Genomic DNA, 25,206 nt, shown 5'->3' on the forward strand with positions numbered 1-25,206 from the left:
CTACGTCGTTCCTCATAGTGCGAGTCACATTGCGATGTTAAACTCCTACAAACCATAAACCTTGTGCTGTACTGGCTCAGGTGTTTGCAAATGTCATGCATTGATTGTACACTCTTACTGTGCTGCTTTGCCACTGAATTTCTCGTTAATTCGTTTGCCTTGTTCTTTTGACACCTTTCTAACAAGTGCAGCTCTACAAAAGCAGTAGCTTCTCTTGCAATGCAGTTAGATATTCCTAAATTCTAAGCTGTAATGCTTGAAGTGTAAATGACTGAAGGCCTTGTTTTGTGTGCATTTTCTTGTTCTCGATGCAAAGTGCACCGAAATTTAGTTCATTGTGATTGGTTATATATCATTGATTTCTGTTGATATCTTGCATAACATATTTCACACTATCGACATATATGCATTTTTGGTTAAGATGCTTGAACTCTGTGATGATGCGTTTCATGTGCAAATTTCTGATGACAGGAGGTTGCATGCCGTTGTTAACTTTACATTCCGTTTGTCAGTTTCAGAACACTGAAAGTGGTTTTTATGTTTTTAGCTGTCATGTAATGGCATCGTAGGTTGGGTAATAGAGTTCGAATTGTCTTTCAGATGGAGTCTTGTTTTTTACTAAGAAATTTAGCTTCTCCGGAGTCCTTCCAGAGTTGGTGTAGCTCAATGTGCTTTGTTAGAACCATAATTAAAGCCTGTCTTAATACAAGCCCTAGCAAAGCGAGCTCGAGACCGTGCTGTGTGTGGGCCCAAATGCCATTCTAATGACTTGGTTGGTTTCAATCTTGAAGATTCTATTGCCACACCGCTGCATTGACAGCACGGCCAAAAAAATTCAGGGGGGGCGCTTTGCTGACCTAAAGTGCAGTGAGTCGGAAGCCTTAAGCGCGGTGGTGCTGCTTGTGTCACTGATGTGTGGTTAAGATGTTAAGCTTCGCCTCTAAGAGTGGAATGCGACAGCGTCTCTCAACGCTGCCAGGGAGTCCACAGAACGCCATCGCTCTATGCCTTGCTCGTCCATAAATTGGTTTTTGAAGAAAGGAAATGTATCTGTCTCGCATATCTTGGTGGACACCTGAACCTCGCTGTAGGGAGGAAGATGAGAGTGAACAAAGACACCGTATTTACTAGATGTGCCTTTGTTCATTCCAAACCATCAAGCTTGCATGGCGGAGTGGTAGCGCTAGTCTCGCAGAGGCCCTGGTTCGATTCCCCAACTCGACCAATTTCCTAATCGGTTTTACTTATTTATCTGGTCTTACTAGAAAGGTTAATTAGGCTACTTGGTCAATTAAGCAATTAACTAACCTCAGTCCCACTTACCTGAAACATCACTATACCATCCCTTTAATTGGTTGCATGGTTACTAGCCAAAGTACAATTGGTCCGTTTAAAATTCGCGCACTGTGACGTCACGACCATTTCGACAAATTGAAAAGTGCGACATTTCTGTTGACAACTTCTGCTTACAACGATGAGGCATTAAAGGCTTCCGCCTTAATACGAAGGATTTGTATAAGTAAAACAATGATTGGGCTGACTTGCGCCCTGATTCTACTCGATAAACTTGAAACCTGTGGCTAATTCGTCGCTCCATTTCACTTCTGTTTGTTCCATAAATATGTTCACACCCGTCCTTCGTTGTTACCTCTGGCATCACCTTTCCGCTCTTCACAACGCTTACACAATCAACTCAGCTTCAACCGGATATATGGGAAGACCTTGTCGTTTAATTCCTCTGCATTACCTAGAGCAATAAAACTCTGGAATGATCTTCCTGACAACATAATCTCTTTCATTGATCCTGGTGAGTTTAAAAAACATCTATGTATACATTTATTGCCATAGTGATGTTCGAAATGTACAACAGTTTCATTTGTTCTTAACGTTGTTTTCCCATTTACCACTTCTGTTACCCCTGGTTGCTTTTTTTTTTCTCGTTCGTGTTTTGCTTTTTTTTTTCCCCCTCTATTTTCGTGTCTGATGTTATTTTCTCCGTTTTGTATAAATTTCGTGTTCCCTTCTTGTATTTGACTTGTACCGCGTTCTTGTACCGATATTACGGTTTTTTCCATCTGTATATACCTTTTTTTCAATTTGCCCCCCTCACCCAATGCTCTTCGGGGCCTGTGAGGTACTAATAAATAAATAAATAAATAAATAAATAAAGGCCTACCTTTGCAATTAATTAAGTCCTACCTAGACAAAAGGCATCAGTTTGTGCTTTTAAATAATGAAACCTCACAACAGAAAGATATTGTGTCTGGCGTCCCTCAGGGCAGTATACTTGGGCCCCTGCTTTTTATACTGTTACACTAATGATATTGAATCTACGAATCCGAATGCTAAGTTTTTAACATATGCTGACGACAGTAGTATATTTATTTCCTCCCGTTCTTACTCTAACTTAATCAATGCTTCAATGAAGCACTTCATATACTCGACGTCTGGTCAAACGAAAATGCCCTACATGTAAATTGGACAAAAACTAAAGCAGTCATTTTTTATACAAAGGGTTCAAAATATTCCCGCTAAGGACAGCTTAATATTAAACTCAGTGAAAATAGATATTGTTAAGAAATAAAAGTGCTCGGAGTTGTGTGTCAAAGCACACTACAGTGGGATCAACATGTCAATTTTCTGTCGCAGAAGATTAGCAGTATCACTGGCATGTTGAATGTTAACAGATATAACTTATCCACATCAGTGAAGTTATTAGTATATAATTCCTTGTTTCTATCACATGTTCATTACTGTCTTCTTGTCTGGGCAACCACCACTATTGCAAACCTAAATAAATAAAGCCTTCCAAATGCAGAAAAAAAATTCTGCGAATCATAGCTACCGTTTCCTATAAGGACCACTTAAATCACTTGTTTAAACAATGTAGTGTAATACAAGTACACCTCGTATACAAATGCACGCTGTTGAGAAAATTGAGTTAAAGCGTACATCACTCGCTTGCCAGAAATCTATAATATTCCTCTTTCTCGAACTAACTATGTACATCACATGCTGTGTAATACACTTCCGAGGCTACTGAATTTCTACCTCGCACAAGGCATAAACATCTGTAATCTCTCACTACCCGACTTTAAGAAACTTATAAACTCTTGCACTCAACATACACAATTTCGTTGAATTTTTTTTTTCTCTCTTGAGCAATTCCTGCAAAAGGTTTCAGTATGTATGCATTGTTTGTTATACATGTTTGTGGAACACCCACAAAATCTTATACCAATATTTTCCAATAAATGTGCGATCCACTGTTGTTTCATTTATCAAGTTTTTGTTTAATTTATCAAGTTTCTGTTTAACTTATCAGATTGTTTAACTTATTAAGCTGAGTCATTTATCCGTTAACAGTGTTATAAGAAACTGTGCATGTGTTTCCTCTGCTGCTGCCATTGTACTGGGACTGAGGGCCTTTCAAGCTGCTTTATGCAGCTTTTTGCCTCAGTTTCCACCGTTTTCTTTAAATAGAAAATAAATCAAATCAAATCATATTAATACATCAAATAATTGAACGATTTGATGACAACAATGGCAGGCAGTGCGGTCTGCGGAGAACAAAATCATCGCCACATTCGACTGCCCTCAATTTAAAGGGAGTGAAGACTTGAGATGAGATGCGGAGGGCACCTATGATTACCTTGAACATCGTAGATGCAGCTTTGCATGGCTACTCTCTTCCCTGATAAATCTAGCTGCCTCGCATCACAAAGTGATATATGTGAGCTGGCATCTTAGAGCATGAAAAAACAAATATTACAGAGCTTTGTAGCAGTGTAGTGCAATCCCAGGATTCTTATGGATTCTTATGATTTTTATGGACTGCAGTGATCTGGACTTAAAATGTTTTCAAAAATTTTTACTCACCAGCAATTTTGTGAATTCTTTTCCAGCATAGTGGTTAGAAGAGATATGGAACCTCTCTGGATTTAACGAGTGTAGTTAAGTGCTGTGTACTGCATCACAATCTATAACTAAATTCCACCCGTTACCTGTGGCCTCTATTCCTGGGTGAGCTAAAGAGTCTTTGCCATGAAGCCCGAAATGATACACGTGCACTATAAAAGCATCGCCTTGTTGTTTTGACAGTCTTCATTCCTGTTAATGATTTTGAGCTATTTGCAGTCTGAAATTTGCTCATCTGTATGCTTAATTGGAAGCACGAAAAGTTTGCAGAAGTTTGACTTTCTTAATTTGACTTAGCACAAGTAAACGCAGCTGTTTTGTAACATTGGAAGCACATTGAATATGTCATGGTCCTGGCATCAGGCGATTTGAGTCCCGCATTATATTAAGAATTTCTTTGCCGTACAAATGCAGGCTTGGTCTCGGAAGGCAGCAAAGATGGTGCACACCCTGAACAGTATTCAACCGGTGAACCCACAAGCAAGCAGCTGCACGAATGAAGCCATTGTGGCAAGGCCTTCACAAGGAGAAGCCAGCTGGTGACTCACGTCCGCACCCACACTGGTGATTGCCGCCCATACGTTTGTGACCACTGTGCCAGTGCCTTTGTAGTAAAGGACTCCCTGTTACAACATGTGCACACCCACACGGGTGAGCGTCCATACGTTTGTGACTACTGTGGTAGCACCTTTTCAAAAAAGGGCAAGCTTGCAAAACATCTGCGGACTCACGCAGGTGAATGTCCTTACAATTGCGAGTATTGTGGCAGCACCTTTGCTCACAAGAGCACCCATACACAGCACTAAAAGGTGTTAAGGTGTTCGCTAAAAAAAACACCTTAAAAAACCATACAGTGGCTCTACATGAAAGGAATCGCAGTGTTTAGTGAAAGTGTGACACCTTGGCTCCTTTTTGGAAAATTTTGGTGGCTATCCTGTTTTTCCCAACCAACTCACAACATTCAAGCTGCCGCTGTGCAACTTCTGCTCCTGTCCACTTTTTTCGCCATGCATCCTTCTTTTGCTGAAAATAAGATATGTTGATTGTTTGATTCTGATTACAAAACCCAGGAATAGTTTTACTAGACAGCCTCAGTAGTTATAGTTCATACCTTCCATGTTGAGAAATTTCTTGCCTGCGAATGTCATTTACATGCTCTCAGACTACACTGGCTCTGAGCAACTCATTCTTCACAGAAAGGAGGAGGCTGCTAAGCTCGTAGACTCACATGAATGGTAATAAAATTATTTCCTTTATAGGTGGCAGAACTTCTTGTTAGGAAGATTCTGTCACCAACATGAAGAGTATCTCTTACTGATACTAATTCTCAGCCTTTGCTCAAAAGAGATTTGTGGGGAATAAAGCCACCATTCTTGCTATTTGCTTGACATCTTTTGTGTGAACCGGGAGATTAATATCACTGCAGAGGTATATTTTCATGAGAACACGGGAAGTTCTCATGTGACATCTCATAGCGGTGTTTTAATGTGACTGTGGGGAAGAGTCTGTGTCACAGAAAAACTGGCAGTGACGTCCTTGTCGTTGACTGAGTGCAAAGAATTCACAAAAAAATCCCCAGAGAAGCAGCCTAGGTGGGCCGCCTTGGGCACATGACCTTGTGGCGTCTTCATAACCTGCCCACCAGATAGTGAGCAAACTGCCCTCCTCGGCAGCTTGCCGTCCAATTAATGATTGGTTGCGAGAGGTTGCGCGGGAAGAGCAACCTGGATCGCACAAGCCCCAGCTGTGGCAGCGCCTGCCATCGCAGGGCAGTGGCGCATCGCTTAATACCACTGCACCACTGCGCCAGGAGTAGTACGAGGACTCCCAGAGACCTATGAATGTAAAGAAAAGCGTGACCCGTTCCGAATACATGGGCATTAACCTATTTACGCTATCACATCATACACTTGAGGTGGAGCTCATGTCTCCCCTCCAACTTTAGCATTCTTCAAGGGAAGGACGCGAGGCGCAAGAAAAACAATCAGACTCAAAATGTGGCTAGCCTTATTTTTCAATCTCGAGTTGTGTGATGTTTTAAGCAAAAAGAAGCACGAATCATGACCGCACCATTAATTGCATTACTGTTTCCTATATGAGTGTTTCTGTGTTGCATATGAATGGCATATTTTGCAGAAAACTGTGTCCTCATTGTCTTTTTAATTGATTTTGTGTTCAAAACACAAGTTCTGCGATTTCACTTTATATCAGCTTTTTTGCATTCAAATGTTCATCATCATCATCAAATGATTTAAATGTTATTGATTAAAGTCATATAATCTTGTCAGGTGTTCTCTGCAATCACAAACCTGCAGGGATTTTGGCCACTTAGATCATTAGAGAGTTTTAGCAGGCCGGTTTAATAGACATTTTTAGCATACCGTGTTACGGTTACCGGCACCGAATTATCCGGAGCCCGCGCGCAGCCAATGCGCATGCGCAAGTCGCCTTGATGGCACCAGGTACCCAGGAGCAGCGCGCTCACCTGCAGCATCGGAGCCAATCAGCGTGCGCTCACCGGCGGAGGGCGGGTTCGCAGTACTCCGGTAACGGCAACGGTAACACGGTACACGGTATGCTAAAGGTGTCTACTGTCCGCTCCGCTCGCAGTTCCCAGCAGAGCCACAGCAAAGCGTCGCGCAAGTGTAGAGTTTTAGTGCCCCGTCTCCTCACATTCTACCCCGTCACCTCACGCGAGGTAACGCGAGGTAGAGTTACTGTATATGATACCAAAGGTACTGTATTTACACGATTGTAAGTCGACCTCCCCACATCACAATTCTGAAAAAAAAACAAACTTGGAGGTCATTTAAACTTGGCCCTGAATAGTGGAACGCAACAGCACTATCCTGTGGCCTCCGCTTATCACCAGCCGCTATTGGCTGCCACACACGGGAGTGCCCGTGGGCAGATTCCGAAACAAAAATGTATTAGTCACTGGACTACTCGTCCACGCTTGCGCCATCGTCCTCGCTAGCACTGCCGTCGTGATCGCTGGTGCGGTCCCACAGCTGGTCATTCTAACATCGTCATGCAGCGAAATCCTGCACTTCGCAAACAGCCACATATCATAACATCGCGTGGAACAGCTGAGAATTTTGCCTCGTTGTAGCTGCCACTCCTGTATCACTCAGTGCGAAAGTCGAACTTTCGGCTCGGCGCGCAGTTCGTTTCTTCAGCATAAAGAATGACAGACATTTTGAACGTTGCCGTGAACGAGCACCGGTCGCTTATGGCCGATTGACGAATGACGAAGCACTACATTAAACACTTGTGAAACGCGGCCGGCAGTAGTCGAATGCGTCAGAGCTAAAGAGAAACTACGCGCGAGCGGCTTCGGCTCTTCCGTCGTCTACCGACATTACGATTGGAACAGCAGCCCTTCCATCAACTACCGACGCTCCCTTGGGCGCCGAGTGCGTGGTTTAAAGTAAAGAAGAAAAAAACTTGACGAGCCCTATTAGGAGTAGAACGCGAATGCGTTATCGGGCCGCTGCCGCTTATCAGCACACGCAATCTGGGGTCACGTGTGGGGAGTGGGTTGGTGCTGGTTTGCTGCTTATCGACAGCCACCATCGGCCGGCCGCCTCACGCGCGGGGCGGGGATGCCGGTTCTTCGCGGTGACATAGCAGCTGCTCAAGGCCAGCACCAAGAGCGATGCGACAGAGCCGTGCAGCAAAAATGCAACCAGACTGATATCTCGTTTGTCTCGCCTTTATTTATAGTGCGATGCTTTGGTTTCGATTTTAGGTCGACCCCCCTACTTTGGATTTTCAAATTTTGAAAAATAGCCGTGTAAATACGGTATTACCTTTGGTGCTAGTGGTGCTAACTGGACTTGGTTGAAAATAGTTATAAGTAAGCCTCTGTGATGTATGTGTGAATAAATAAATAATAGCTGTTTACGTTTGTTTTATCCTTTTAGGTAACAGCGGTGCTTTGGAGTGAATTTTTCGTATTACGAAAAATTGAAAAGTCTTACACTGCGAGAGCCAAGTCAAGACCACGGAAGCCATCCCTCGCAGCGTCCGTGCGCGCATGCGTGCGCGTGTACGCATTTGCAGCGTTGTGTAGAGTGTGTAATTATCCTCTATGCGTGCGAGCGTGGATCATGATTGAGTTGCGTTCGCAAGTTATCCCACACCGTATGCAGCCTGTTTGCCATGCCGGAAAGTGTCCTGCAAGACCCGCTCCTGTTGTTCCAGTAGTAGTGCTGGTGGTTGTGTTCATTTGCTTCGGCTAGCGCGAGCCCAGAAGGCTTTCCGCGAGGCCCGCTCGTCCAGGCTCGCCGCACCGCTCCGGGCTCCGCTCGCGCGCTGCCACCTGAGCGTTTCGTGCATGCGCAGTAGCGCTCCCGTTAGCTCGCTGAGTGGAGCGAGTGCACAAACCCACTGAGCTAAAACTCTCTATAATTCCTGTAATTGCTTTGATTTTCCAGAGGGAGAAAAGTTGCTGATGTGTTTGCTGAAACATTTGCTCCAAAGAAGTGAGAACTCATGCAGTGGATGCCAAGCTTTCATTATGAGTATGCTGTATATTTGCTAAATTTATGTGACTTGTTGTGTTTGCCATTTTGAAATGTGCACATTGTGGCTGTTTGTGGTGCTCATTTCTTTTACTTATGTTGTGTGTTGAAATTCAAAGGTCGTGCTTTACCATTACTGACCTGGATCTGTAAGGAGCTGAGTTCTCCAATTTTTTTACCCTCTATGGCTCAAAATCGAGGCACATTATTGTGTATTTCCTACAGAAAAGAATTTCTGGCTCCAGTGTTTTCATTGCTGATTTCTTTTTCAAAGCATGATACTTAGGTTAGCATTGGTTGCTTGCAAACTGGTCATTGATTGGTAGCTGGCTTAGCTGTGCCAAATGTTGCTGACCAGCCTAGGTCTTGTTACTCTTGCTTTTTTCACCAATATTTTTTTATTTGGCGAATTTCTTCTATCGACCAGTTTAGGCAATGAATGGTCTCATCGTTTTTTCAGAACACGTTTGTTTTCGTTGCACGGTTTGTGAACTTGCGAATTGGTATCAGTGCTAGCCTTTACACTGTACTGTGTAACACTGTACTGCGTAACACTGCTGGAAAACACACTCCTCTAGTGTTCTTTTCATGTTTGGTTTTTTCAATGTGTTAGTGAGAGGTGATTATGGTAAATTGAGAGTTAATTTTTCAACCACATTTTTATGGAATTCATTACCACTTAATGTGAAGCAAACATCAAATATTCATGTTTTAAACGTCATTTTCGTCTCTTTCTTCAATCATGATTGATAGCTTTATTCATTGATTGTAGCATGCGGACCACTTTCTCCAAATGTTTTTCTCAATTCTCAAATTGTTAACAATCATATCCAAATTGTATTTCGTTTATAGGTTGCATTGTTTTGTCATTTTATGAAACAGTTATGTTTTCTCGCTGTTTGTATATTAACATTTCTGTGCACTCGTTTAACAGGAGTTTTCCTGTGCAGCCTTTGGCTTTGGGAACTCCTCCTGTGTTAACTAAGTGTGTCTGTGTTCATTTCATGATCAGTAATAATAAACTGATTCTGATTCTGAAAGCGATATGGCAGACTGGCTGAGGATGTGACTCATGATTATGCGTAAAGGAAAATAACAGACAGCCTTGCAAAGTCTGCATTCCTCTTGGATCCCTTTGCCTTCTCCGCTCACATTGTTAGACATGAGCAGTTTGTGTTCTCTCAAGATACTGAACTATTAATGCTCGTAACGTGGACAATTATTTTGTGGCTTTTGGTTTTTCCTTCTTCTTATTCTACTTTTTTTTTGTTTTTTTCACAGGCATCCCAGCCAGTATTGAAAGAATGCAAGTTGCTGAAGAAGTGTCTGCTAAAACAACTACTGGTCACCTGCGTGGTCCCATAGCATTATGCTCTTATATTTCAGAACAGCATATCTGGTGATCTAAATGCTGGCAAAGCTTAGCGCTTGAGAGACTTTTAGATTGTGCCAAGAGGGCTAACCAAATCACCAGAATTAAGCTGTTAAGTATATAGCAAAATATACTCTGAGTCTCATTTTTTTTGAGCACACAGAAAATATCACCTTCAGTGCTGTAGCCTTATTGTAGTTAGTTCGCAGTACCGAGTGTACTTTGCAGTGTGTAGTCATGCGTTTCTTGCACATTGTCATTTTTGTGGAAAGCACAGCAGTGTTGCTGCTTCGGACACTGCAGATTTTTCATTATGGCGATTTGCTTTGCTCTTTGCAGACCAATGTTGACCGGCCAAGAAGCACATTCTCCCAGATCAAGAGTCCTTCAGAACAATTTCCAACCTTCATAGTCCTAATGGCTGGATGTTCATAGTCTGTAAAATAACATTTCCAGACATCTCAGTGCCTGCTGTTCATGCATGAAGTTGGGTGGTAACTAAATTTAAACAGAAGTTCCTGGCTTGTTTGCTTTTATCTAATAAACAAAGGACGCCATCGTCTCAAGCCACAAATTTTTTATTATTGAAACGAGTGTTTTGGAAGCAACTCAGTTTCTTCCCTTGGGGAGACAGTGGGCAGACTGGTGTGCAGCTTTAAATGGTTGAAGAGGGGAAGCAGTGAAGGTCTGGGGATGCACTTTGAAACAAGAAGCAAACTGCAACGATTCCCAGGGCAGCTTTCGTGAGATGGCTAGGCAGCTGTGTTAGGAGGGAGTGGCAAGTGGTGACATCTACTGTCACTGACACTTTGTTGCCACCTGGTCTTTTTCTTTTCGTTTCGAGAGTCGTGGAGCACAGGTCGTAAGCGCACACTAATGGAAGGTAGCCTCTGAAGCAGTTCATACCAAACACTGATCTCCCATTCTTACGGTACATATACCGGGCACACAAAATAACGGAAAGCTTTCAAGAGGTAGCCTTCCGCAAGTGTATCGCCCCTATGATTACTTTGTAACTGAAAGAAGCGAAAAAGCTACCTGTTGTCATACATTAGGAAGGAACACATTTCGTTCAAAAGCATCCAACTCGAGTAAAAAAACTTTATGCAAGAGACGATGGCTTCCTTTGCTAAGTGGGGTAGATCAGACCTTGTTCTCTTACCCAAAGATCAAAGCCAGATCACTAAATTTTGAATGACAGCCTTTGTGGAAGATTCCATGTGTGACTTGTCGGAAAGCAGAACAGCTTGTCTACTCTAAATTTTCAGTGATTTTCCACAACAGTACAAACCGAGGAACTTTTATCCTGTAACCTTTCAAGCTTTTCGGTGCAAGCTGCGAGCTCTGGTGAAAGGAATGCTTGCAGTATACTAATTCCATTTGGTGGCATGATCCTTGGACTTGCTTCTTGTGCTGTACTGGCTCAGGTGTTTGCAAATGTCTTGCATTGATTGTTCATTCTCATTGTACTGATTTGCCACTGAATTTCTCGTTATCTCGTCAGCCTTGCTTTTTTGACGCCTTTCTTATTAATGCAGCTCTGCAAAAGCTATAGCTGCTCTTGGAGGGCTGTTTGATATTCCTAAATTCTATCCAGTACTGATTGAAGTGCTGCTGACTGAAGGCTGTGCGTTATGTGCATTTTCTTGTTCGCAATGTAATGTGCGGTGGAATTCATTGTGATTGGTTTTAAATGATTGCTCTCTTGTCATATTTTGCATACCAATGTTCACACTCTCTAGATATGTACATTTATGCTTGCACTCTGGTACGCCATGTTTCATATGCAAGTTTTTGATGACAGGAGGTTACATTTCATTGTTAACTTTACATTGAAAGTGGTTGTGTGTTTTCAGGCGTTATGTTGGGGCAGCCTAGTTGGTGTAATAGAGTTCTAATTGTCTTTCAGATAGAGTGTTCTGTTGTAACAAGAAATTTTGCTTCTGCAGAGTACTTGTTGAGTTGGTATAGCTCAGTGTACTTTCTTAGAACTATCTTTAATGAAAGCAAGTCTTAATGCAAGCCCTAGCAAATTCAACTCGAGACCATGCTGTGTGTGGGCCCAGATGCCACTCTAATGACTTAGTTTCAGTGTTGGAGAGAGTATTGCCATAGCACTGCATTGACAGCATGGCCAAAAAGTAATGACTTGTATAATTCGGACGGCCGCCGCGGTGGCTTAGTGGTTATGGTGCTCGGCTGCTGACCCGAAAGACGCGGGTTCGATCCCGGCCGCGGCGGTTGAATTTCTTTAGAGGAGAAATTCTAGAGGCCCGTGTACTGCGCGATATCAGTGCACGTTAAAGAACCCCAGGTGGTCGAAATTTCCGGAGCCCTTCACTACAGCTTCTCTCATAGCCTTAGTCGCTTTGGGACGTTAACCCTTTGAAGGTCGAATTATTTTGAAGAAAACTTTTTCAGGTGGTCAAATTACTTTATTGCGGATCTTGAATCTACAAAATGTATATAATCGAGAATAAATAGTAAAAAAAAAAATTTAGAACAGTACTTTGGTGACAGCATCACTCACAACTGGAAAATGTTCAACAGAATAGAATAGCAACGGTGATAAGCAAGCTAAGAGCAGCACAAATAAAGATAGAAATCAACTTTCGCCGCCTTTGCAAAACAGTGCCCACAACACAAAGAGAAAACACGTTTCGCGCGACTCCGTTGCGATCCCGCGGCGGAATCGAAACCGCGTAGGCGCGTTGCCACAGAGGGCGAGAATACCTCGCGAGCAACGGTGATAAGCAAGCTAAGAGCAGCGCCAATAAAGATAGAAATCAACTTCGGCAGCCCATGCAAGATAGTGCTGACAAAAAGAAAACTCAAATTTTGCGCGACTCCATTGCGATCACGCGGCGAAACCAAAACTACAAAAGGGGTGTTGCCGCAGTCTGTGCCGCCGCGCTAAAGCTAGACATAAGTTCTGCTTATCTCCGTAAGAAGGCAGCACAAAATTCAAACACTTCTTGTAAGTCCTAAGAGGTGGCAGCACCCCCCAGTGAGCACGCATTGCTCTTTTGGCGCAAAATTTCAAACGGAAGACCGAAACCGTACCCGTACGGCAAAGACCTTGCGGGACAGAAAACTGCCGCCGTACATATACGGCAAAAACCTTCAAAGGGTTAAACCCCATAAACCAAACTAAACCAAACCGTATAATTCAGACAAAATATGCTGACTTGCTCCCACAAAGAATTGAATGATTTGATGGCGGCACTGTCAAGCAGTGCGGACAGTAGAGTAACAAAATCGTCAATTTGGCCTTCCTCAATTTAAAGGGAAGGTGGAATTGCTTTTTTGGGAATTCGGGATTATTCGAGAATTTGAATCTATGAAGCTTCAAGGTAATGCGTGCTATGTAGTTTTGCGGTAGCATTTAGAATGGCGGCATAATCACTGATAAGCCCCGCCACGGTGGCTCAGTGGTTACGGCGCTCGGCTGCTGGCCTGAAAGACGCGGGTTCGATTCCGGCCGCGGCGGCTGAATTTCTATGGAAGCGAAATTCTAGAGGCCCGTGTACTGTGCAATGTAAGTGCACGTTAAAGAACCCCAGGTGGTCAAAATTCCTGGAGCCCTTCACTACGGCGTCCCTCATAGTCTCAGTCGCTTTGGGAGGTTAAACCCCAATAAACCAAACCAAACCATAATCACTGATTAAAACCGTGACGATATCCAGGCTTCTGCTCACTGCGTTGGAGAAGTGCGGGGATACACGTGGTGACTTCATAGCTTCCAAAATTTCAGATGCGAACTGCTTTCGTCTACATGCTGCCATGCGTCTTCTGATGCTGCAAAGCAATGCTTCCTGAGCTTCGCCTTCAGTGACATTCATTTTCTTACTTGAAACTACTGGTTCTTCGCTGGAAACTTAGCGCCGCCGTACGGGATGTCATCACTGGGGGCTCTGCATGTCGCGGTGCACTGCAGAGAAGCCTGAACTCCGATGCCCCTATGGTCGGCGATTACGACACCATTCCAGATCTTAGCGCAAAAAGATTTCACATGCTTTACCTGCAAGTTTCATACGTTTGGCTTGTTTAAACTCATCAAATTGTAAAAGCTCTTCAGTTGCCCTCTGAAAGGAGCTAAGAATTAAGGGATAAAGCGCAGAGAACAACTGCGATAACCGTGAACATCGTAGATGCAGCTTTGCATGGCTACACTCTTCCCTTATAAATCTAGCTGCGTCGCATCACAAAGTGATATCTGTGTGCCGGCATCCTAGAGCGTGAACAAAAAAATATTACAGCTTTGTAGTAGTATAGTGCAAATTCTGGATTTTACATATGGTTCATATATATGGACTGCTGTGGTTTGGCCTGAAAATGTTTCCAAAAATTTTTGCATTTCAGCAGTTCTGCTAGTTTTGTTCTGGCATACTGGGTAGAATAGATATGGAACCTCTCTGTGCATGACAGTGTAATTAACAACTGTGAACTGTGTCACATTCTGTGAGTGAATTCCACCCATTATCTGTGGCCTCTATTCCTGAGTGAACTAAAAAGTCCTTGTCATGAAGCCAGAAACGATACAATCCACTAGTACAAGTGTCATCTTGGTTTGAGTGTCTTCACTTCTGTTAGTAATCTTAAGCTATTTATCTGAAATTTGCTCATCTGTGTGCTTAATTTGAAGCATGAAAAGTTTGGAATGTTTGATCTTCTCAATTTGATTTTGCACAAGGAAGTACAGCTCATTAGCATTGCAAGCACACTGAATTATCATGGTCTTGGCGCCTGGTGATTCAAGTCCCGCATTATATTACAATTTCTGTGCCGTTCAAATGCAGGCTGGGTTTCTGAAGGATGCAGAGATGGTGCACACCCTGGACTGTATTCAACTGGTGAACCCTCAGGCAAGCAGCTGCACGAATGTAGCCACTGTGGCAAGACATTCAAATGGAAAAGTGACCAAGTCAAACACCTACGCGTCCACACGGGTGATCGTCCGTACAGTTGTGACTACTGTGGCAGTGCTTTTGCAGTAAAGGACACTCTGTTAAAGCACCTGCGCACTCATACGGGTGATCGTCCATACACTTGTGACCAGTGTGATAGCAGGTTTGCACAAAAGAGCAGCCTGGTCAACCACCTGCGCACCCACACGGGGGACTGTCCATACAGTTGTGACCACTGTGAAAGCAGCTTTGCACAAAAGAGCAACCTGATCAGCCATCTACGCACCCACACAGGTGAGCGTCCATATGTTTGTGACTACTGTGGCAGCGCCTTTGCAAGAAAGGGCAACTTGGCAACACATGTGCGCATTCACACTGGTGAGCGTCCTTACAGTTGCGAGCATTGTGGCAGTGCCTTTGGAGACAGGAGCGCCCTGATATCACACCTCCGCACCCATACGGGGGAGAGGCCATTCCAGTGCGAGCTGTGCCCCTTGGCCTTTGCACGGAGTTCACACCTCATGAGGCATAAGCTATCCCACACGAGGGCAAAGCCATTCCAGTGTGACTTGTGCGAAAAAAGGTTCGCTAAAAAGAGCAGCCTAACAAACCATCGAGAGGCTGTACATGAGAGGTATAGCAGTCTTTACTGAAACTATGACACCTTTTGGCACGCTCTTGGAACACTTTGATGGCTGTTCTGTTTTTTCAACCAATTCGCAACATTCAAGCCTCTGCCGTGCAACATCTCCTGTTCACTTTTTTAGCCATGCATCCTTGTTTGGTTAAAATAAAGATGTGTTGATCGGCTAATTCTAACTAGATAGCCTATGAAAAGTTTTACTAGGCAGTCTGTTTTAGGAGTTGTATTTCATAGCTTCCATGTTGACAAATTTCTTGTGTGCGAATGCTATTTACATGCCGTCACACTACACTGGCTCTAAACAACTCGTCCTTCACAGGAAGGTGCTGAGCTCCTAAACTCGCATGAATGGGAATAAAATTGTGGCCTTTGTAGATGGCAGTACTTCTCGTTGGGAACATCTTGTCAGCAACACAAGAGAATGTCTGACTGATGCTGATTCTCAGCCTTTGCTCGAAGGAGATCTGTGGGAGTAAAGTGAGCACCACCATTCTTGCCACTTACTTGACATCTTTTGCGAACCGGCAGGTTAACATCACTGCCGATATATATTTCCAGAAGAACATGCAAAGTGCTTATGTGGCCATCCCACAGTGGTGTTTTAACGAGACTGCGGGAAGGAGTCTGTGTCGCAGAAAATGATTGCCAAAAAAACTGCGCGAAGACGATGGGACAAGAAGAGGCACACAGGGGCGCACACAAAGCGTGCCACATCTTGTCCCGTCTCTTCACGCAGTGTTTTTTTGCCAATCACTGTGAACCGACGAGCCCAACATCATGTCTTACGTCTCACCTTGAGAGAACAATAAACAAAAAAAAACAATCCCCAGAGAAGCAGCCTAGGTGGGCCACCTAGGGCACATGACTTTGTGGCGTCTTTGCAACCTGCCAACCAGATAGTGCGCAAACTGCCCTCCTTGGCAGCTTGCAGTCCATTTAACGATTGGTCGCGAGAGGTTGCTCGGGAGGAGCAACCTGGATCGCACAAGCCGCAGTTGTTGCAGCGCCTGCCATCGCTGGGCAGTGGCGCACTGCTGAACCACTGCACCACTGCACCAGGAGTGGTACGAGGACTCCCAGAGACCTATGAATGTAAAGAAGAGTGTGACCTGTTCTGGATGTGTGGGCATTAACCCATTAAACCTTTCACGTTGTACCATTGAGGTGAAGATCAATTCTCCCCTTCAATTTTTTTAGCAGTCTTCTAGGGAGGGATGCGAGGTGCAAGAAAAATGTTCAGCCTCAGGTTGTGGCTAGCTTTATTATGCAGTCTTGAGTTGTGTAATGTTTTAGCAAAAAGCAGCAAAAATCACGACTGCACCATTAATTGCATTACTGTTTCCTATATGAGTGTTTCTGTGTTGGATGTGAATGGCATATTTTGCAGAAAACTGTGTCCTCATTTTCTTTTTAATCGATTTTGTGTTCAAAACGAGTTCTGCGATGTCACTTTATATCAGCTTTTTTGGATTTAAATCTTACCAGTTTAAATAATATAATTTTGTCAGGTGTTCTCTGCAATTACGAACCTACAGCGATTGTGGCCACTCAGATAATTATTACTGTAATTGCTTTGATTTTCCGGAAAGAGAAGAGTTGCTGATGTGTTTGCAGAAACATTTGCTCCAATGAAGTGAGAACACATGCAGTGGATGCCAAGCTTTCATTATGAGTCTGCTGTATATTTCCTCAGTTTACGTGACTTTGTTGTGTTTGCCATTATGAAATGTTGTGCACATTGTGGTTGTTTGTTCTGCTCATTTCTTTGACTTATGTTGTGTGTTGAAATTCAAAGGCCGTGCTTTACCATTACTGACCTGGATCTGTAAGGACCTGAGTTCTCCAATTTTCTTACTATCTATGGATCAAAATCAAGGCACATTATTGTGTATTTCCTACAGACAAGGATTTCTGGTTCCTGTATTTTCATTGGTTAATTCTTTTTTCAAAGCATGATACTTAGGTTAGCATTGGTTGCTTGCTAACTGATCATTGATTGCTAGCTGGCTTAGCTGCTTCAGATGTTGCTGGGCAGCCTAAGTCTGGTTAGTTTTGCTTGTTTTCTCCAATATTTTTTATTTCTCGTGTTTTCTACTGGCCAGTTTAGGCTGATGAATGATCTCGCCATTTATTCAGAATACGTTTGTTTTTGTTGCACGGTTTGTGAACTTGCGAATTGGTATCAGTGGAAGCCTTTACACTGTACTGCTTAAAACTCTACTGTTTAACACTGTACTGCATAACACTGCTGAAAAAACACACTCCTCTGTTCTTTTCATGTTTGGTCTTTTCACTGTGTTAGTAAGAGGTAATTATGGTTAATTCAGAGTTACTTTTTCAAACACATTTTTATGGAATTCATTACCACTTAATGTGAAGCAGACATCAAATATTCATGCTCTTAAACGTTGTTTTCGTCCTTTTCTTCATTCATGATTGATAGTTTTATTCATTGATAACAGCATACAGACCACTGACATGAAATCTTTTTCTCTATTCACAAATTGCTAACAAAAATATCCATATTGTATTTTGTTTATAGTTTGCATTGTTTTGTCTTTTTGTGAAGTTATGTTTTCTTGCAGTTTCTATTTTAACATTTTGGTGCACTCTTCTAACAGCTTTTTTTCTGTGCAGCCTTTGGGACCTCCTGTATTCACTAAATGTGTCTGTGTTCATTTCATGATCAGTAATAATAAACTAATTCTGAAAGTGATATGGCATACTGGCTGAGGATGAGACTCGTGATTATGCATAAAGGAAAATAACAGACAGCCTTGCAAAGTCTTTAATCCTCTTGTATCACTTGCCTTCCCCGCTCACATTGCCAGACATGAGAGGTCTGCGTTCTCTCAAAATACTTAGCTATTAAATGCTCATAACGTGAACAATTACCTTGCGGATTTTGGTTTTTCCTTCTTGTTACTCTACTTTGTTGTGTTTCTTCTTCTAAAACAACTACTGGTCACCTGCGTAGACACATAGGATTATGCTCGTATATTTCAGAACAGCATATCTGGTGATCTAAATGCTTGCAAAGCTTAGTGCCTGAGAGCCCTTTAGATTGTGCCAAGAGGGCTAACCAAATCACCAGAATTAAGCTGTTAAGTATATAGTAAAATATACTGTGTCTCATTTTGTTTCCGCATACAGGAAACATCACCTCCAGTATTATAGCCTTATCGTAGTTCGCAGTACCGATTGCACTTCACAGTATGTAGTCGTGTTTCTTGTACCTTGTCATTTTTGTGGGAAGCACATTAGCATGGCTTCTTTTGGCACTGCAGATTTTTCGTGATGGCAATTTGCTTTTTTCTTTGCAGACCAATGTTGACCGGACAAGAAGCACATTCTCTCAGATCAAGAGTCCTTCAGTACGACTTCCAGCCTTCATAGTCCTAATGGCTTGAGTTTCATAGTCTGTAAAATAACGTGTCCAGACATCTCAGTGCCTGCTCTTCGTGCATGAAGTGGGGTGGCAACAAAATGTAAACAGGATTTTTGGCTTGTTTGCCTTTAAATAAGAAACAAAAGATTCCGTCATCTCAAGCCACAATGTTTCTTTATTCAAACGAGTGTTTTGGAAGCAACTCAGTTCCTTCCCTTGGGGAGACAGTGGGCAGACTGGTGTGCAGCTTTAAATGGTTGAGGGGAAGCAGTGAAGGCCGTGGGATGTGCTTTGAAACAAGAAGCAAACTGCAACGATTACCAGGGCAGCTTTCGTGAGATGGCGAGGCAGCTGGGTTAGGAGGGAGTGGCAAGTGGTGACATCTACTGTCTCCGATACTTCGTTGCCACCTGGTCCTTTTCTTTTTGCTTCGAGAGTTGTCGAGCACAGGTCGTGAGCACACACTAATTGAAGGTCACCTCTGAAGCAGTTCAGACCTAACGCTGATCTCCCATTCTTACTGTACATTTTTTTTTTATATAATGGGAAGCCTTCAAGAGGCAGTTTTGCACAAGGGTTTCATCTCTATCGTTACATTGTGATTGAAAGAAATGAAGATGTTACCTGTTGTCATTCATGAGGACGGAACACATTTTAATGAAAAGCATCAAACTCAAGAAAAAAAATTTATGCTAGAGACGACGGCTTCCTTTGCTAGGTGGGGCGCATCAGACCTTGTTCTCTTAGGCAAAGATCGAAGCCAGATCACTAAAATATGAATGACAGCCTTTGTGGAAGATTCCATGTGTGACTCTTCAGAGAGCAGAACAGCTTGTGTACTGAAAATTTTCCGATCCTTTGGCACAACAGTGCAAGCTGAGGAACTTTTATCCTGTAACCTTTCAAGTTTTTTATTGTAAGCTGAGAGCTGTGGTGTAAGAAATGCTTCCAGTGCAGTAATTCCATATGATTGCATAATCCTTGAACTTGCTGCTTGTGCTGTACTGGCTCAGGTGTTTGCCAATGTCTTCCATTGATTGTTCATTTTCATTGTGCTGCTTTGCGACTGAATTTCTCATTTTCTCGTCAGTCTTGCCTTTTGACACCTCTCTAATTAAAGCAGCTCTGCAAGAGCTATAGCTGCTCTAGCAGTGCTGTTAGATATTCCTAAATTCTATCCAGTACTGATTGAAGTGCTACTGACGGAAGGCCACACTTTATGTGCATTTTCTTGTTCTCAGTTCAAACTCCGGTGAATTCCAGTTCATTGTGACTGGTTGTAAATAATTAATCTCTTGTCATATTTTGCATACCAATGTTCACACTGTATAGTTATGTGCATTTATGCTTGCACTCTGGGATGTCATGTTTCATGTGCAAGTTTATGATGACAGGAGGTTACATTTCATTGTTAACTTTACATGCTGTTTGTCAGTTTCTGAACATTGAAAGTGGTTGTGTATGTTTTTAGCGGTGATGTAGTGGCAGCCTAGTTGGTGTAATAGAGCTCAAATTGTCTTTCAGATGGAGTGTTTTGTTTTGATAAGAAGTTTTGCTTCTGCAGATTTCTTGTTGAGGTTGTCTAGCTCAATGTGCAAGTCTTAATGCAAGCCCTAGCGAATTGAACTCAAGACCATGCTGTGTGTGGGCCCAAATGCCACTCTAGTGACTTAGTTTCAGTCTTGGAGATAGTATTGCCACACGGCTGCATTGACAGCACGGCCAAAGACGAAAGATTTCTATAACTCGCACAGAATTGGGCTGACTTGCGCTAACAAGGAATTGAACGATTTGATGACAGTTGCAGGCAGTGCAGTCAGGGGAGAAAAAAATCATATCCACATTTGGCTGCGCTCAGTTTAAAGGGACCGAGGAGAGATACTTGACCATCATAGATGCAGCTTTGCATGGCTACTCTCTTCCCTAATAAATCTAGCTGCCTTGCATCACGAAGTGATATACGTGTACCAGCATCTTAGAGCGTGAACTAACAAATATTTTAGAGCTTTGTAGTAGTATAGTGCAAATTCGGGATTTTACATATGTTCCTTATTTATGGACTGCTGTGATTCGGCCTGAAAATGTTTTCAAAAGTTTTTCCTCACCAGCAGTTCTGTGAGTTTTGTTCTGGCGTACTCTATAGAATAGATGTGGAGCCTCTTTGGGTTCGACGAGTGTAGTTAACACCTGTGATCTGCATGACATTCTATGAGTGAATCCACCCGTTATCTGTGACCTCTAATCCTTAATGAGCTAAAGGGTTGTTGTCATGAAGCCGGAAATGATACTCGTGCAGTAGTAAAAGCGTCTTCTTGTCGGTTTGACTCTCTTCATTTCTGTTAATAATGTTGAGCTATTTGCAGTCTGAAATTTGCTCATCTGTAGCTTAATTTGACATACGAAAAGTTTGCAAAAGTTTGATTTTCTCAATTTGACTTTGCACCAGGAAATGCAGCTGTTGTATAGCATTGCAACCACATCTAATATATCATGGTCATGGTGTTAGGTGATTTCAGTCCGGCATTATATTAAGAACTTCTGTGCCGTTCGAATGCAGGCTTGGTCTCTGAAGGCAGCAAACCCGGTGCACGTCCTGGACAAAATTCAGCTGGTGAAGCCTCAGCCAAGAAGCTGCACGAATGTAGCCATTGTGGCAAGTCATTCAAACAGAAAAAAAACCAAGTCAAGCACCTACGCGTCCACACGGGTGATCGTCCATACAGTTGTGACTACTGTGGCAGTGCTTTTGCAGTAAAGTACACCCTGTTAAAGCACCTGCACACTCACACGGGTGATCGTCCATACATTTGTGATCACTGTGGCAGTGCTTTTGCAAGAAAGGGCAACTTGGCAACACACATGCGCATTCACACAGGTGAGCGTCCTTACAGTTGCGAGCATTGTGGCAGTACTTTTGCCTACAAGAGCACCCAGCAAGAACACCTCCGCACCCACACAGGGGAGAGGCCATTCCAGTGCGAGCTGTGCCCCATGGCCTTTTCACAGAGTTCAACTCTCATGAGCCATAAGCGATCGCACAAGAGGGCGAAGCCATTCCAGTGTGACTTGTGCAAAAAAGGGTTCGCTAAAAAGAGCACCCTAGCAAACCATCGGGAGGCTGTACATGAGAGGTATAGCAGTCTTTACTGAAACTATGACACCTTTTGGCACCCTCTTGGAACACTTGGATGGCTGCCCTGTTTTTCCCAAGGGCTCCCAGAGACCTATGAATGCAACGAAGAGAGTGACCAGTTCTGAATGTTTGGCATTAACCCATTTATGCTATCACGTCATACCCTTGAGGTGGAGCTCAAGTCTCCCAACCAATTTTTTCAGCAGTCTTCAAGGTAGGGACGCGAGGTGCATGGAAAATGTTCAGCCTCAAGATGTGGCTAGCTTTATTTTTGCAGTCTCGAGTTGTGAGATGTTTTAAGCAAAAAGTAGCGAAAATCGTGACTGCACCATTAATTGCATTACTGTTTCCTATATGAGTGTTTCTGTGTTGCACGCGAATGCCATACTTTCCAGAAAACTATGTCCTTATTGTCTTTTTAATTGATTTTGTGTTCAAAATAGAAGTTCTGCGATTTCACTTTATATCAGCTTTTTTGCGTTTAAATGTTATCGGTTAAAATTATTTAATCTTGTCAGGTGTTCTCTGCGGTTACAGACCTGCAGGGATTGTGGCCACTTAGATCCCTCTGATTGCTTTGATTTTCCAGATGGAGAAGAGTTGCTTTTGTGTTTGCAGAAACATTTCACCAATGAAATGAGAACTCATGCAGTGGATGCCAAGCTTCCATTTTGAGTCTGCAGTATATCTGCTCAGTTTATGTGACTTTTTGTGTTTGCCATCATGAAAATGTTGTGCACATTGTGGTTGTTTGTGGTGCTCATTTCTTTTACTTATGATGTGTGTTGAAATTCAAAGGTCGTGCTTTACCATTACTGACCTGGATCTGTAAAGAGTTCAGCTGTCCAATTTTCTGACCTCGTTATTTCTCAAAATCGAAGCACATTATTGCGCCCTTCCTACAGAAAAAGATTTCTGGCCCCAGTATGTTCATTGCTCATTTCTTTTTCAAAGCATGATACTTAATTTAGCATTGGTTGCTTGCTAACTGATCATTGATTGATAGTTTGCTTAGCTGTGTCAGATGCTGCTGAATAGACTAGGTCTGGTTACTTTTGCTTGTTTTTTCCGATATCTTTATTTGTCCAATTTGTTCCGTCAGCCAGTTCAGGCTGAGGAATGGTCTGGCCATTTATTCAGAACACGTTTGTTTTTGTTGTGTGGTTTGTGAATTGTGAAATGATATCAGTGGAAGCCTTTACACTCTACTGCTTAAAACTGTGCTGTGTAACACTGTACAGCGTAGCACTGCTGGAAAAACACACTCCTCTCGTGTTCTTTTCATGTTTTTTTTTTTTTTCACTGTGTTAGTGAGAGGTGATTATGGTAAATTCAGAGTTAAATTTTCAACCACATTTTTATGGAATTCATTACCACTTAATGTGAAGCAGACATCAAATATTCATGCTCTTAAAGGGTCAGTCTACTCACCGAGATGAGTGTATAAATAATGGCATATTCTGGTAGTTGGCACCCTATAACATCAATAACGAGGGGTCTGCGCCTGGTTTAGGCAGGAATTTATATTTTATTTCGGCGTTAAAAGTCGCGTAAAAAAGCATGGTGGCGACCCCAAACGTTCATTTTGTTCAAGAAAGTGGTAGTCTTTTTTTGTAGAAGCATAAGTGAATATACTACGTACCATTTGTATGCCCCAATGTCAGAGAAATGCACGTTTTGTTCTAGTAAACTAGAAGGCGTACCGCTCGCTTGTTCTGTGAATCACATGAACATTTATAGTTACACGTACGCAAAACGCAGGCACATTCCCACTTTTAGTTCAGCGTATGCTAGTAGAGACGCAAAAATAAACTCAGCCTATAGTGGCGCCATCTGGTCGTCAGGACGCGAACCATTGCTGTAAACAAACCGACTCTCCACTTAAGCCTAGGAGCGGCAGAATCGTCACTCTAATTATTAAAATAAAGCAAATTTATCTCTTATATGTTTTCTTATAGGCGAGATGAGACGAAGCGAAAGACAGGCGCCCCATTTATGGCCAGTGAACGCACTGAAAAAGGCAGCAACAACGAGAATTCAGTCCGAAGCGAGAGGTCCGGCTTCGACGGGCGCCGCCATGTTTGTCGCCGCGCGGCGGAAATCCAGATGGTTGCCAGATGAGACTACCATCTCATACAGATGTGTTCCCACATTAATAAATTCTATTTTAAAATGTTCTACCGCACTCCTTGGCACCACAGCTGGCTAAACGGTAATTTGAGTAAAGAGCTATCGGTTGCCGCAAAGAAAATATGGTCGATAAAATTCAGTAGACTGACCCTTTAAACGTTATTTTCGTCCTTTTCTTCATTCATGATTGATAGTTTTATTCATTGATAATAGCATACAGACCACTTACATGACATTTTTTTCTGTATTCTCAAATTGTTAACAAAAATATCCAAATTGTATTTTGTTTATAGTTTGCATTGTCTTGTCTTTTTGTTAAGTTATGTTTTCCCGCAGTTTTTATTTTAACATTTTTGTGCACTCTTCTAACAGCTTTTTTTTTGTGCAGCCTTTGGGGCCTCCTGTATTCACTAAATGTGTTTGTGTTCATTTCATGATCAATAATAATAAACTTATTCTGAAAGTGATACGGCAGACCGGCTTAGGATGACTCGTGATTATGCATAAAGGAAAATAACAGACAGCCTCACAAAGTCTGTATTCCTCTTGGACCACTTGAATTCCCCGCTCACATTGTTAGACATGAGCAGTTTGTGTTCTCTCAGAATACTTCACTATTAAATGCTCACAATGTGGACAATTATTTAGTGTCTTTTGGTTTTTCCTTCTTCTTACTCTACTTTGGTGTGTTTCATTTCACAAGTATCCCAGCCAGTATTGAAAGAATGCAAGTTGCCTGAGCAAGGGTCTTAAATGTTGACAAGCCAAGAGACAGATTCTTCCAGATCAAGAGCCCTTCAGAACGACTTCCAGCCTTCGTAGTCATAATGGCTTGATGTTCATTGTCTGTAAAATAACGTGTCCAGATATCTCAGTGCCTGCTGATCGTGCATGAGGTGGGGTGATCACTGAATTTAAACAGGATTTCTTGGCTTGTTTGCCTGCCTTTAACTAATGAACAAAGGACGCAATCGTCTCAAGCCACAAATTTTTTTTTTTTTAAACAAGTATTCTGGAAGCAACTCAGTTCCTTTCCTTGGGGCAACAGTGGGCAGACTGGTGTGCAGCTTTAAATGGTTGAAGAGGGGAAGCAGTGAAGGCCTGGTGATGTGCTTTGAAACAAGAAGCAAACTGCAACGATTCCCGGGGCAGCTTTTGTGAGATGGCAAGGCATCTGAGTTAGGAGGGC

At 42.7% G+C, this 25,206-nt stretch overlaps 1 protein-coding gene across 9 annotated transcripts in view; it reads left to right on the top strand.

The window, feature by feature from the left end:
• The window catches only part of LOC149346664 (uncharacterized), a 39,892-nt gene extending 15,401 nt beyond the window's left edge, over window positions 1–24,491 (top strand). The window contains exons 5-7 of one of the 9 annotated variants that reach the window (XM_089586579.1): window positions 4,333–15,017; window positions 18,690–18,854; window positions 21,312–24,491. In XM_089586579.1, coding sequence (XP_089442705.1) covers window positions 4,333–4,418 — 86 coding nt within the window. In that variant the 3' untranslated portion in view covers window positions 4,419–15,017; window positions 18,690–18,854; window positions 21,312–24,491. Of the gene's footprint in view, window positions 1–4,332; window positions 15,018–18,689; window positions 20,843–21,311 lie in introns of those variants that run through there. The other 8 variants (XM_089586581.1, XR_016292440.1, XR_016292441.1 and 5 more) reach the window with 8 other exon arrangements.
• Window positions 24,492–25,206: the final 715 nt, after the last annotated feature.

This window comes from Amblyomma mixtum, chromosome 4 (assembly GCF_055824585.1).
Source record: "Amblyomma mixtum isolate Tamu chromosome 4, ASM5582458v1, whole genome shotgun sequence".
Taxonomy (NCBI): domain Eukaryota; kingdom Metazoa; phylum Arthropoda; class Arachnida; order Ixodida; family Ixodidae; genus Amblyomma; species Amblyomma mixtum.